At 47.8% G+C, this 12014-nt stretch overlaps 1 protein-coding gene across 1 annotated transcript in view; it reads left to right on the top strand.

The window, feature by feature from the left end:
- The window catches only part of STAT6 (signal transducer and activator of transcription 6), a 357207-nt gene that overhangs the window by 277367 nt on the left and 67826 nt on the right, over nt 1-12014 (top strand). The window contains exons 10-12 of the mRNA XM_082248146.1: nt 540-627; nt 1763-1879; nt 7026-7118. Of these exons, the coding sequence (XP_082104272.1) occupies nt 540-627; nt 1763-1879; nt 7026-7118 (298 nt within the window). The remainder of the gene's footprint in view (nt 1-539; nt 628-1762; nt 1880-7025; nt 7119-12014) is intronic.

Below are 12014 nucleotides of genomic sequence, written 5' to 3'. Positions count from 1 at the left end.
CTGGTCCTGGCATTTTTTCCTTTTTTTAAACTGGACTTTTTTCCTTTTTGGGAAATATGTTTATTGCTGCGTTTTTTCCCCACCCGTCATGCTGACACTGCTTTGGGACGTCCCATCAGTCAAAGAAGATATGAAACTGTGTCCGTCAATGAACGAAAGAGAAAACTGGATTTTTGTCTTACCGTAAAATCCTTTTCTCTGATGTTCATTGACGGATACAGCACCCACCCCTCTGTGGAGTTGGGTTATGTATTCGTCTGACACTGCTTGTTACAAAACTGAGATCCTATAGCAGGAAGTGGGAATATACCACCTGGGACTGCCCTATAGGCATAGTCAAGCTTTGTTAACCCTTTTCCGCCCAGTTTCCTACTCCTAATTAGAGCAGCATAACCCATCCGTCAAAGAAGATATGAAGCTGTGTCTGTCAATGAACATCAGAAAAAGGATTTTATGGTAAGACAAAAATCCATTTTTGTGCAACATGTGGGACACTAACATAAAACACCGCAGAATTCATTCTCTGTTTTTGATTTTAGTGATGGTGCTGGAGAAATAGAAAACGGAAGATCTGTTTTTGAGTTCACCCAAGCCACACGGACATGTGGAGCTGTTTTTAAAAATATGGTATGAATTAAACAAATTAACTTGCCAAACATATGCCTTTCTTTGTACTTTAAAAATGCATGATTAAAAAATAAATAATTGGCCAGTTCATTAAATGGGATGGAATATAGTATTTTGCTAGTCCTAGTGGTATACATTCTGGTGAACATAATGTAATACAGTATATAGGGTACACAGCATAGCAGTTTGTTCTACATGGTGTACCATTGCATTAGTGAAGAGCTGAGAATTGCACATCAATGCAGTGAAGGTTGTTGAAGAAATGCAAAGTAGTGAGTGTGATAAGAAGTATCTAATACACACTAGTGTAAAACTTTTTGGTTTGTTTAACAGCTTTATTAGTTATATTGGTATAAAGCCAATTTGTGTTGGGGCATTGTGCTTTGGGGAATGAACTGTTGCTTTACAAAAGTTTGTTGTTATACTGTATAGAGTCTAAAGTTTGGTTGTAGGGGGTTTCACAATTTGCATTGTCAAGCTCTAGTTACAGCTGCTTTTGTAAGAGGAACTGGGCAAGGTATAATTCCCCTCCAAAAGCACTGGCTGTACTATACCTGATTGTTTAGCCCAAAAAAAAAATAAATATAACCAACCGCTGAATTGTGTGACTGTCCGTACTAGGGGCTCCTCAATACACACTTACAGATTCTAGTCATCTAAAGAACTAGCACCCTTATCAGTTTTTTCAAGAGTTGAGCAACCTAGATCCATAGCAGAGAACCAATACTTCACCACCCTTGTACCCACAATGAGGTTTTTCACCAAGCAACTCAACAGTGATCAGAACTTTTCCAGCAATACCAAAACACTCCCATTGGAGAGGTGTGATCAGGGAGGTAGCACATGTGTGCATTGACAGTCAGCGGAGATGTGCACAGGAACAGTGGCGTCCAATGAGGAACTTTGGAGGTGCAGTGACAGTCAGTGGAGGAATGCATTGTTTATGTGGCAGTCAGTGAAGTGTGTGGATGCAGTGGTGATCAGTGGAGTAGTAAACATGTATAATTGATTACATACCTGCTAGTACGGTGGCATTGTGTTTCCTGGAAGAGATGCCATACTGGCACAAATACTATACAGCTAGAGTCAGATGCCTAATTTTTAGCTATTTAACTCCTGCTTTTCTTACTGACAGTTGCTAAAGAAGATAAAGCGATGTGAGAGGAAGGGATCTGAATCAGTCACAGAAGAGAAATGCGCAATACTCTTCACAGCTGACATTACCTTCAGTGGCTCCACTCACGTCATTCAGGTAACAAGGTGTTCTGCAAACAAACAACAAAACAACAACATTATAAAAGTAAAACTTTTGTTTTTACCCCAAGTTTTCATGAGCTGAACTCAAAGATCTAAGACTTTTTCTATGTACACAAAAGGCCTATTTCTCTCAAATATTGTTCACAAATCTGTCTAAATCTGTGTTAGTGAGCACTTCTCCTTTGCGAGATAATCCATCCACCTCACAGGTGTGACATATCAAGATGCTGATTAGACAGCATGATTATTGCACAGGTGTGCCTTAGGCTGGCCACAATAAAGGCCACTCTAAAATGTGCAGTTTTATCACACAGCACAATGCCACAGATGTCACAAGTTTTGAGGGAGCGTGCAGTTGGCATGCTGACTGCAGGAATGTCCACCAGAGCTGAGCGTGAATTGAATGTTCATTTCTCTACCATAAGCCATCTCCAAAGGAGTTTCAGAGAATTTGGCAGTACATCCAACCGGCCTCACAACCGCAGACTACATGTAACCACACCAGCCCAGGACCTCCACATATAGCATCTTCACCTCCAAGATCGTTTGAGACCAGTCACCCGGACATCTGCTGCAACAATCGGTTTGCATAACCAAAGAATTTCTGCACAAACTGTCAGAAACCATCTCAAGGAAGCTCATCTGCATGCTCGTCGTACTCATCGGGGTCTCGACCTGACTGCAGTTCGTCGTCGTAACCGACTTGAGTGGACGAATGGTCACATTCGATGGCGTCTGGCACTTAGGAGAGGTGTTGAGTTTAGCTCATGAAAAATGGGGGCAAGTGTTGCGTTTATCATTGTGTTCAGTATATATATATATATATATATATATATAAATACACACATACAAATCCCTCACCTTGTCTTAAAGTAGTCAGTCAACTTGATTGCTTTCTTGTGGAGGACTGGTGATGGTGGTTGATTGGTGATGCTTTTTATAACAAGATAAAAAAACAGTGTTCCATTAACTTGTGGCAACCAAATCTAGTTTGCAAATCTGTATGACGATAAAATCTAGTTGGTTTTATGGGTTATTGTGTTTTATATTACCTTAGGTTTTGAGAAACCCCCCCAAAAAAAGTGTTTTTTTTTTCACAAGGAGCCAAAAATAAGTTCTCTCTGATAGTATTCTAAATACCGTAAATAATCTGTCTACAGGACATTTATCTGGGAGTTTACAATTTTCTCTTATGAGGACTTTGTGTACAGGACGCGTTGTGTCTTGATGTAAATAGCATCCGATCCCCTCAACACATTTTTTTTTTTTTCCCCTCCATGACCTATCCACTTCATCTGTGTATACAGTGACTTTATGTTCCCCCTAATTTTATGTTTATAAAGTGTAATTTTGTGACATTCACTGCAGCGTGTCCAGTGTGATTTATAATAGATTTAAATAAAAAAACCCTGAATGTTGCTTAAAGTAATATTTAACCCCAAAACAAACGTATTAAATTGAAGCTTGCCAATCTATAGATGTTTTCTTGCTTTAGAGTTTTTTCTTTATTTTTACCTGATGATCCAACCAGCAAGTCTGTTATTTTTCAACTTACTTTACCAGCCAAAGCTGTCCAGACAAAGCAGCAATTAAAGGGTGGAGACAAACCATTTCCCACTGACAAGGGTGCTTATAATGGCCATCTTTTATTCCTTTATGTAAAAACTTCACCCCTAAAGGAAAAAGTTTGCTGTAGCTGCTTGTGGGTGGGAACTACTCCCCCCCCCCCCCCCCCGTCACATGGGGCTACCTTTCTTTCTCATGTATGCATTCATCAATGTCCAGGACCAGGGGGGCCACATTCATGTGAAAGCCAAACAATATGGTGTTACCTCGGCTTAGAAATGACTGTGCAGTAATTAATCATACAGAGTTCCTCTGTAAAATGTGCTGTCCTGTGTTACTACACACCCTTGCTTGATGTATGATGCATTTAGGAGGGACATTGCTGAGTCTGTGCCCTCTCTACCAGTGCAGCATACCTCTGCCACCTCGCTCCCAGTGACAGAATGCAGTCTTGTGAAGCACTAGTGCAGACCCCATACATGCTCTTACTTAACTCCTTAACTCTCGTTACCTGGACAGCTTGGTCTCCATACCTGGACAGCTTTGGCTGGTAAAGTAAGTTGAAAAATAACAGACTTGCTGGTTGGATCATCAGGTAAAAATAAAGAAAAAAATTCTAAACCATGGGTTCGGTCCTAGTTGGGGGAATCAGCCACTAGGGAGGGAGCCAGATCACTGACTCCCTCGATACCAGGGCACCTGTTACCTATGCCGGGTACCATGCTATTGACCGGCTTCTATACACTTCCCACAAGTTCATGGTTATACACAGTGGTGGGATTCAAAAATTTTAGTAACCAGTTCCGACTTTCAATGCACAGTGACCAGCGTGCCCCCTTTCAATGCAGAATGACCAGCGTGCCCCCTTTCAATGCACAGTGACCAGCGTGCCCCCTTTCAATGCACAGTGACCAGCGTGCCCCCCTTCAATGCAGAGACCAGCGTGCCCCCCTTCAATGCAGAGAGACCAGCGTGCCCCCTTTCAATGCACAATGACCAGCGTGCCCCCTTTCAATGCACAGTGACCAGCGTGCCCCCTTCAAAACAGTGACCAGCGTGCCCCCTTCAATGCAGTGACCAGCGTGCCCCCTTCAATGCAGTGACCAGCGTGGCCCCTTCAATGCAGTGACCAGCGTGCCCCCTTCAATGCAGTGACCAGCGGGCCCCCTTCAATGCAGTGACCAGCGTGCCCCCTTCAATGCAGAGATCATCGTGCCCCCTTTCAATGCAGAGAGACCAGCGTGCCCCCTTTCAATGCAGAGTGAACAGCATGCCAAGCCTCCCCCCTGAGACCAGTGCACTTACCTGTAGCGGCGGCTTCTCCTCAGTCCTCCGGCGTCTCCTCTAGTCCTCAGTCCTCCCGCCTCCTCCTCGGCCAATGGCATGGGGTTTGCCTTTCGGCCAATCAGGAAGCGGGTCTCGGACCCGCTTCCAGATTGGCCAGGAGGAGGATCCGTTTGACAATAGCGAATTCTCATTCGCTATTGTCACACAATGGGTGGGCTCAGGGCGCACTGCTCTGCGCCCCGGGTCCACCCCTTGCTGGAGCCAAATTGTAATAGGCGGGGACTGGGAGGCGGCGAGGTGGCCTGGAGGAGAGAGGGGGTGACGCTTAGCGGCTCTAGCCTAGCAACCAGTGCAGTGTGTGGGCTTCCGGTCGCCTCCCCACAGAGAGAGAGCGCCGCCACCGCGGCCACAGGCAGGGACAGAGGCAGAGAGAGCCAGAGCGGATGATACAGATGGTCACAGTAAGACAGTTCGGCGAACTTCCAAATGTTTAGTAACCGGTTCTGTGGGTGGGGATTGGTACCAAGCCACATTGTGTGGATACACAGCACAGCTCAGGAATGAGCCCAGGAAGCGGCTTGCTATGGGGACACTCTGAAGGATGGAGGAGCCGGCAGCTCCGGTGAGGGACCCTAGAAGAGGATCAGGGTTGCTCTGTGCAAGACCATTGTTTATTTAAAAAAAAAAAAAAGAATTCCTTTAGCATCACTTCAATCTTTTGATCTAGCATTCAGTATGCATCAGGAAAATGTTCCAACCAATAACTTTACATTCTTGGGTGTTTTTGTTATGAGAAAAATATGGGAGCAGAAACTGTTGACCTCATTCTGAGAATTCTAGAAGCTTGTTTGTGTTTGGCTTCAGTGCTTGTGAATCATACACCCAAAAACAGAATGCTGGAGAAAAATTAGAAATCCTTTTACTCATTCCAGGTCCATGAAAGTATTGAAGCCAGAACATTAGTCCCCTTGGTTTATTATGCTTTTGTAGTGTTCCAATCTGGAATAAAAATGTATTTATTTTGAATCCCATGCAAAATCCCACATAGACAACTGTTGGAAATGATCTGTAAAATATGGCTGATCTTTAGGCCTCATGCACACTAGGCGTCAATAACACTGCTTTTCAAGCACGTTTAATTTTTTTTCTTTTTCGGCCTGTAAAAGCCCCTCCCTGTTAGCCATGTGTCCATTCACACATAGGCGTTTACAGATGTTTAGAGGCAGAAGCCTTTAGAGGCAGATAACGAAAAACCATCACTTGAGCATTCAAGAGAGGAACGTCATAGCAGAGACAACGCTTAACGCACCTAAATGCATATAAATGCTAGACGCATTTAGCACTTGAGTCTTTATTGATTTCATTGGCCAGAATAAATGTATATTCTGGCCAATGGAATGCATAAACTCCCAAACACTTGATCCAACTAAATGTATCTAAACACATTTGCAAAGTGCAGCTTTAGGTGCGTTTTTTACTCCGCTCTTTTCGTGCCACTAAGAGCTGGGCAAGCGCCCAATGCGATAAAGGCCCTATAATAGGGAGATGGAAGAGAAGGAAGGCTCAAAGCATAAACATGCCACTTTAGCGTTTCAGATATACGATATGAAAATCACAGGAGAAGCATCAATGAGTCCTGCTGCTTTAGAGGAAAGCAAATGTCTTGCCACTGTCATGTTCCTAACAACGGCCAAACTTGTCAATTAAAAAATATGCAAAAAACAGTAGTATAGCGCATTGTGCAGTAACCTATAGCAACCATTCAGAATTTATATTTTCAGTCATCTGAAATGGGATTATTATTTTGGGATTGTATGGTTGGTTTTTCTTTTTTTGGTTGAGCCAGATGGACTTGTGTTTTTTCAACCTGACTAACTATGTAACTATGTGATTGGTAAGATTCAGTTCCAAATGACCATGGATCATTGCCATTTTTTTATTGTGCAAACTGACCCATGTAACTATTGGCAGCATAATAAACATTCAGATCTTTTAACAGAATAAGCCCATGTATGGCTAACTGACTGATTCTTGCTATCTTTTATAACAAAATAGCTAATTAAAATTGGTACTGCATATTTCATTGTCAGGATATCACATTATAGGTGATGGATGCAAGAGTTAGCTGACAGCTACGGTGTGATATTTTTATGAACAGCGAATGCATTACAAAATACGAAGTTAATATGCCCCGTTGGTGTGAAAGTTGTACATGAACAAAGTGAAATGTGATCATTTCTGTAATACCTGTATGGAATTGTTTAAACTTCTCTTTTCTCTATATCCAGGCTTTATCATTGCCAGTTGTGGTAATAGTGCATGGCAATCAAGACAACAATGCCAAGGCCACCATTCTATGGGACAATGCCTTTTCTGAGATCGTAAGTGTCTAAAAGATCTTTCCTGTTTTCTCTACTATTATTTACTTTTGCTTTAATTCATTTTTTCTATTGGCAAACATTCAACTCTAAGCCCCCGTTCACACTTAGGCGACCTGTGAGGCGACCTGGTCGCCTCACAGGTCGCTGTAGGTCGCCTTCCATAGGGAAGCTGCGGACCCGTTCTAATAGGAGCGACACAAGTTGCTCCGACTTAGAAAAAGGGTCCGAAGCTTCTTTGGGGCGACCCGGAGGCGACCGCCATAGACTTCAATGTTATGAAGTCCGTGGCGGCTGCTCCGAGGTCGCAGCGCGCTACTCGCAACGCGACCTCGGAGGTCGCCCCCCGAAGTCGGATCGCCCCTATGTGAACGGGGCCTAAGGCCACCTGCACACTGGACGTTATAAAAACATCACAAGAAAGCTGTAGAAGGAGTTTTTCCAGTGGCAGCTGGTGAAGTTTTAAGATGGGGGGGCGCAAGACCCTGCCCTTCCATTTTGACCCCTCCCATTTCTCAGAAGCCCCACCCCTTATAGACTCCACCCATTCGTCCCCTGTATTTTGCTTGCGTGAACCAATTCTCCCAATATATCACATATTAAGGGGTCCATCAGTGCTAGTATATCCCATAATAGGGAACAGGGGCCCTATTATGGGATATACTATGAGAGACACCCTATTATGGGATACATGGACTGAGAGTGGCACAAACCCCACAGTACAAACCCCTCAAGCACAAACCCCACAGTACAGGCCCTCTAGCACAAACCCCACAGTACAGGCCCTCTAGCACAAACCCCACAGTACAGGCCCTCTAGCACAAACCCCACAGTACAGGCCCCTAGCACAAACCCCACAGTACATGCCCCCTTCAATATAGTGACCAGTATAAATGCCCCCTTTCAATGTAGTGACCAGCATACTTGTCCCCAATGCAGTGACCAGTATACATGTCCCCAATGCAGAGCTATGCGTGCGTGCCTCCAGTGACCACCAGTATACATGTCCCCCAATGCAGAGCTATGCGTGCGTGCCTCCAGTGACCACCAGTATACATGTACCCCAATGCAGAGCTTTGCGTGCGTGCCTCCAGTGACCACCAGTATACATGTACCTCAATGCAGAGCTATGCATGTGTGCGTGCCTCCAGTGACCACCAGTATACATGTACCCCAATGCAGAGCTATGCGTGCGTGCCTCCAGTGACCACCAGTATACATATACCCCAATGCAGAGCTATGCGTGCGTGCCTCCAGTGACCACCAGTAATGTACCCCAATGCAGAGCTATGCGTGCGTGCGTGCCTCCAGTGCCCACCAGTAATGTACCCCAATGCAGAGCTATGCGTGCGTGCGTGCCTCCAGTGACCACCAGTAATGTACCCCAAAGCAGAGCTATGCGTGCGTGCCTCCAGTGACCACCAGTAATGTAACCCAATGCAGAGCTATGCATGCGTGCCTCCAGTGACCACCAGTAATGTACCCCAATGCAGAGCTATGCGTGCGTGCCTCCAGTGACCACCAGTAATGTACCCCAATGCAGAGCTATGCGTGCGTGCCTCCAGTGACCACCAGTAATGTACCCCAAAGCAGAGCTATGGGTGCGTGCCTCCAGTGACCACCAGTAATGTAACCCAATGCAGAGCTATGCGTGCGTGCCTCCAGTGACCACCAGTAATGTACCCCAATGCAGAGCTATGCGTGCGTGCCTCCAGTGACCACCAGTAATGTACCCCAATGCAGAGCTATGCGTGCGTGCCTCCAGTGACCACCAGTAATGTACCTCAATGCAGAGCTATGCGTGCGTGCGTGCCTCCAGTGACCACCAGTAATGTACCCCAATGCAGAGCTATGTGTGCGTGCGTGCCTCCAGTGACCACCAGTAATGTACCCCAATGCAGAGCTATGCGTGCGTGCCTCCAGTGACCACCAGTAATGTACCCCAATGCAGAGCTATGCGTGCGTGCATGCCTCCAGTGACCACCAGTAATGTACCCCAATGCAGAGCTATGCGTGCGTGCCTCCAGTGACCACCAGTAATGTACCCCAATGCAGAGCTATGCGTGCGTGCCTCCAGTGACCACCAGTAATGTACCCCAATGCAGAGCTATGCGTTCGTGCCTCCAGTGACCACCAGTAATGTACCCCAATGCAGAGCTATGCGTGCGTGCCTCCAGTGACCACCAGTAATGTACCCCAATGCAGAGCTATGCATGCGTGCCTCCAGTGACCACCAGTAATGTACCCCAATGCAGAGCTATGCGTGCGTGCCTCCAGTGACCACCAGTATACATGTACCCCAATGCAGAGCTATGCGTGCATGCCTCCAGTGACCACCAGTATACATGTACCCCAATGCAGAGCTATGCGTGCGTGCCTCCAGTGACCACCAGTAATGTACCCCAATGCAGAGCTATGCGTGCGTGCGTGCCTCCAGTGACCGCCAGTAATGTACCCCAATGCAGAGCTATGCGTGCGTGCCTCCAGTGACCACCAGTATACATGTACCCCAATGCAGAGCTATGCGTGCGTGCCTCCAGTGACCACCAGTATACATGTACCCCAATGCAGAGCTATGCGTGCGTGCGTGCCTCCAGTGACCACCAGTAATGTACCCCAATGCAGAGCTATGCGTGCGTGCGTGCCTCCAGTGACCACCAGTAATGTACCCCAATGCAGAGCTATGCGTGCGTGCGTGCCTCCAGTGACCACCAGTAATGTACCCCAATGCAGAGCTATGCGTGCGTGCCTCCAGTGACCACCAGTAATGTACCCCAATGCAGAGCTATGCGTGCGTGCCTCCAGTGACCACCAGTAATGTACCCCAATGCAGAGCTATGCGTGCGTGCCTCCAGTGACCACCAGTAATGTACCCCAATGCAGAGCTATGCGTGCGTGCCTCCAGTGACCACCAGTAATGTACCCCAATGCAGAGCTATGCGTGCGTGCCTCCAGTGACCACCAGTATACATGTACCCCAATGCAGAGCTATGCGTGCGTGCCTCCAGTGACCACCAGTATACATGTACCCCAATGCAGAGCTATGCGTGCGTGCCTCCAGTGACCACCAGTATACATGTACCCCAATGCAGAGCTATGCGTGCGTGCCTCCAGTGACCACCAGTAATGTACCCCAATGCAGAGCTATGCGTGCGTGCCTCCAGTGACCACCAGTAATGTACCTCAATGCAGAGCTATGCGTGCGTGCGTGCCTCCAGTGACCACCAGTAATGTACCCCAATGCAGAGCTATGTGTGCGTGCGTGCCTCCAGTGACCACCAGTAATGTACCCCAATGCAGAGCTATGCGTGCGTGCCTCCAGTGACCACCAGTAATGTACCCCAATGCAGAGCTATGCGTGCGTGCATGCCTCCAGTGACCACCAGTAATGTACCCCAATGCAGAGCTATGCGTGCGTGCCTCCAGTGACCACCAGTAATGTACCCCAATGCAGAGCTATGCGTGCGTGCCTCCAGTGACCACCAGTAATGTACCCCAATGCAGAGCTATGCGTTCGTGCCTCCAGTGACCACCAGTAATGTACCCCAATGCAGAGCTATGCGTGCGTGCCTCCAGTGACCACCAGTAATGTACCCCAATGCAGAGCTATGCATGCGTGCCTCCAGTGACCACCAGTAATGTACCCCAATGCAGAGCTATGCGTGCGTGCCTCCAGTGACCACCAGTATACATGTACCCCAATGCAGAGCTATGCGTGCATGCCTCCAGTGACCACCAGTATACATGTACCCCAATGCAGAGCTATGCGTGCGTGCCTCCAGTGACCACCAGTAATGTACCCCAATGCAGAGCTATGCGTGCGTGCGTGCCTCCAGTGACCACCAGTAATGTACCCCAATGCAGAGCTATGCGTGCGTGCCTCCAGTGACCACCAGTATACATGTACCCCAATGCAGAGCTATGCGTGCGTGCCTCCAGTGACCACCAGTATACATGTACCCCAATGCAGAGCTATGCGTGCGTGCGTGCCTCCAGTGACCACCAGTAATGTACCCCAATGCAGAGCTATGCGTGCGTGCGTGCCTCCAGTGACCACCAGTAATGTACCCCAATGCAGAGCTATGCGTGCGTGCCTCCAGTGACCACCAGTAATGTACCCCAATGCAGAGCTATGCGTGCGTGCCTCCAGTGACCACCAGTAATGTACCCCAATGCAGAGCTATGCGTGCGTGCCTCCAGTGACCACCAGTAATGTACCCCAATGCAGAGCTATGCGTGCGTGCCTCCAGTGACCGCCAGTATACATGTACCCCAATGCAGAGCTATGCGTGCGTGCCTCCAGTGACCACCAGTATACATGTACCCCAATGCAGAGCTATGCGTGCGTGCCTCCAGTGACCACCAGTATACATGTACCCCAATGCAGAGCTATGCGTGCGTGCCTCCAGTGACCACCAGTAATGTACCCCAATGCAGAGCTATGCGTGCGTGCCTCCAGTGACCACCAATAATGTACCCCAATGCAGAGCTATGCGTGCGTGCCTCCAGTGACCACCAGTAATGTACCCCAATGCAGAGCTATGCGTGCGTGCGTGCCTCCAGTGACCACCAGTAATGTACCCCAATGCAGAGCTATGCGTGCGTGCGTGCCTCCAGTGACCACCAGTAATGTACCCCAATGCAGAGCTATGCGTGCGTGCGTGCGTGCCTCCAGTGACCACCAGTAATGTACCCCAATGCAGAGCTATGCGTGCGTGCGTGCGTGCCTCCAGTGACCACCAGTAATGTACCCCAATGCAGAGCTATGCGTGCGTGCCTCCAGTGACCACCAGTAATGTACCCCAATGCAGAGCTATGCGTGCGTGCCTCCAGTGACCACCAGTAATGTACCCCAATGCAGAGCTATGCGTGCGTGCGTGCCTCCAGTGACCACCAGTA

The sequence above is a fragment of the Pelophylax lessonae genome (genome assembly GCF_965119305.1).
Source record: "Pelophylax lessonae genome assembly, chromosome: 2".
Classification (NCBI taxonomy): Eukaryota; Metazoa; Chordata; class Amphibia; order Anura; family Ranidae; genus Pelophylax; species Pelophylax lessonae.
This window is presented reverse-complemented; position numbering and strand designations above follow the sequence as displayed.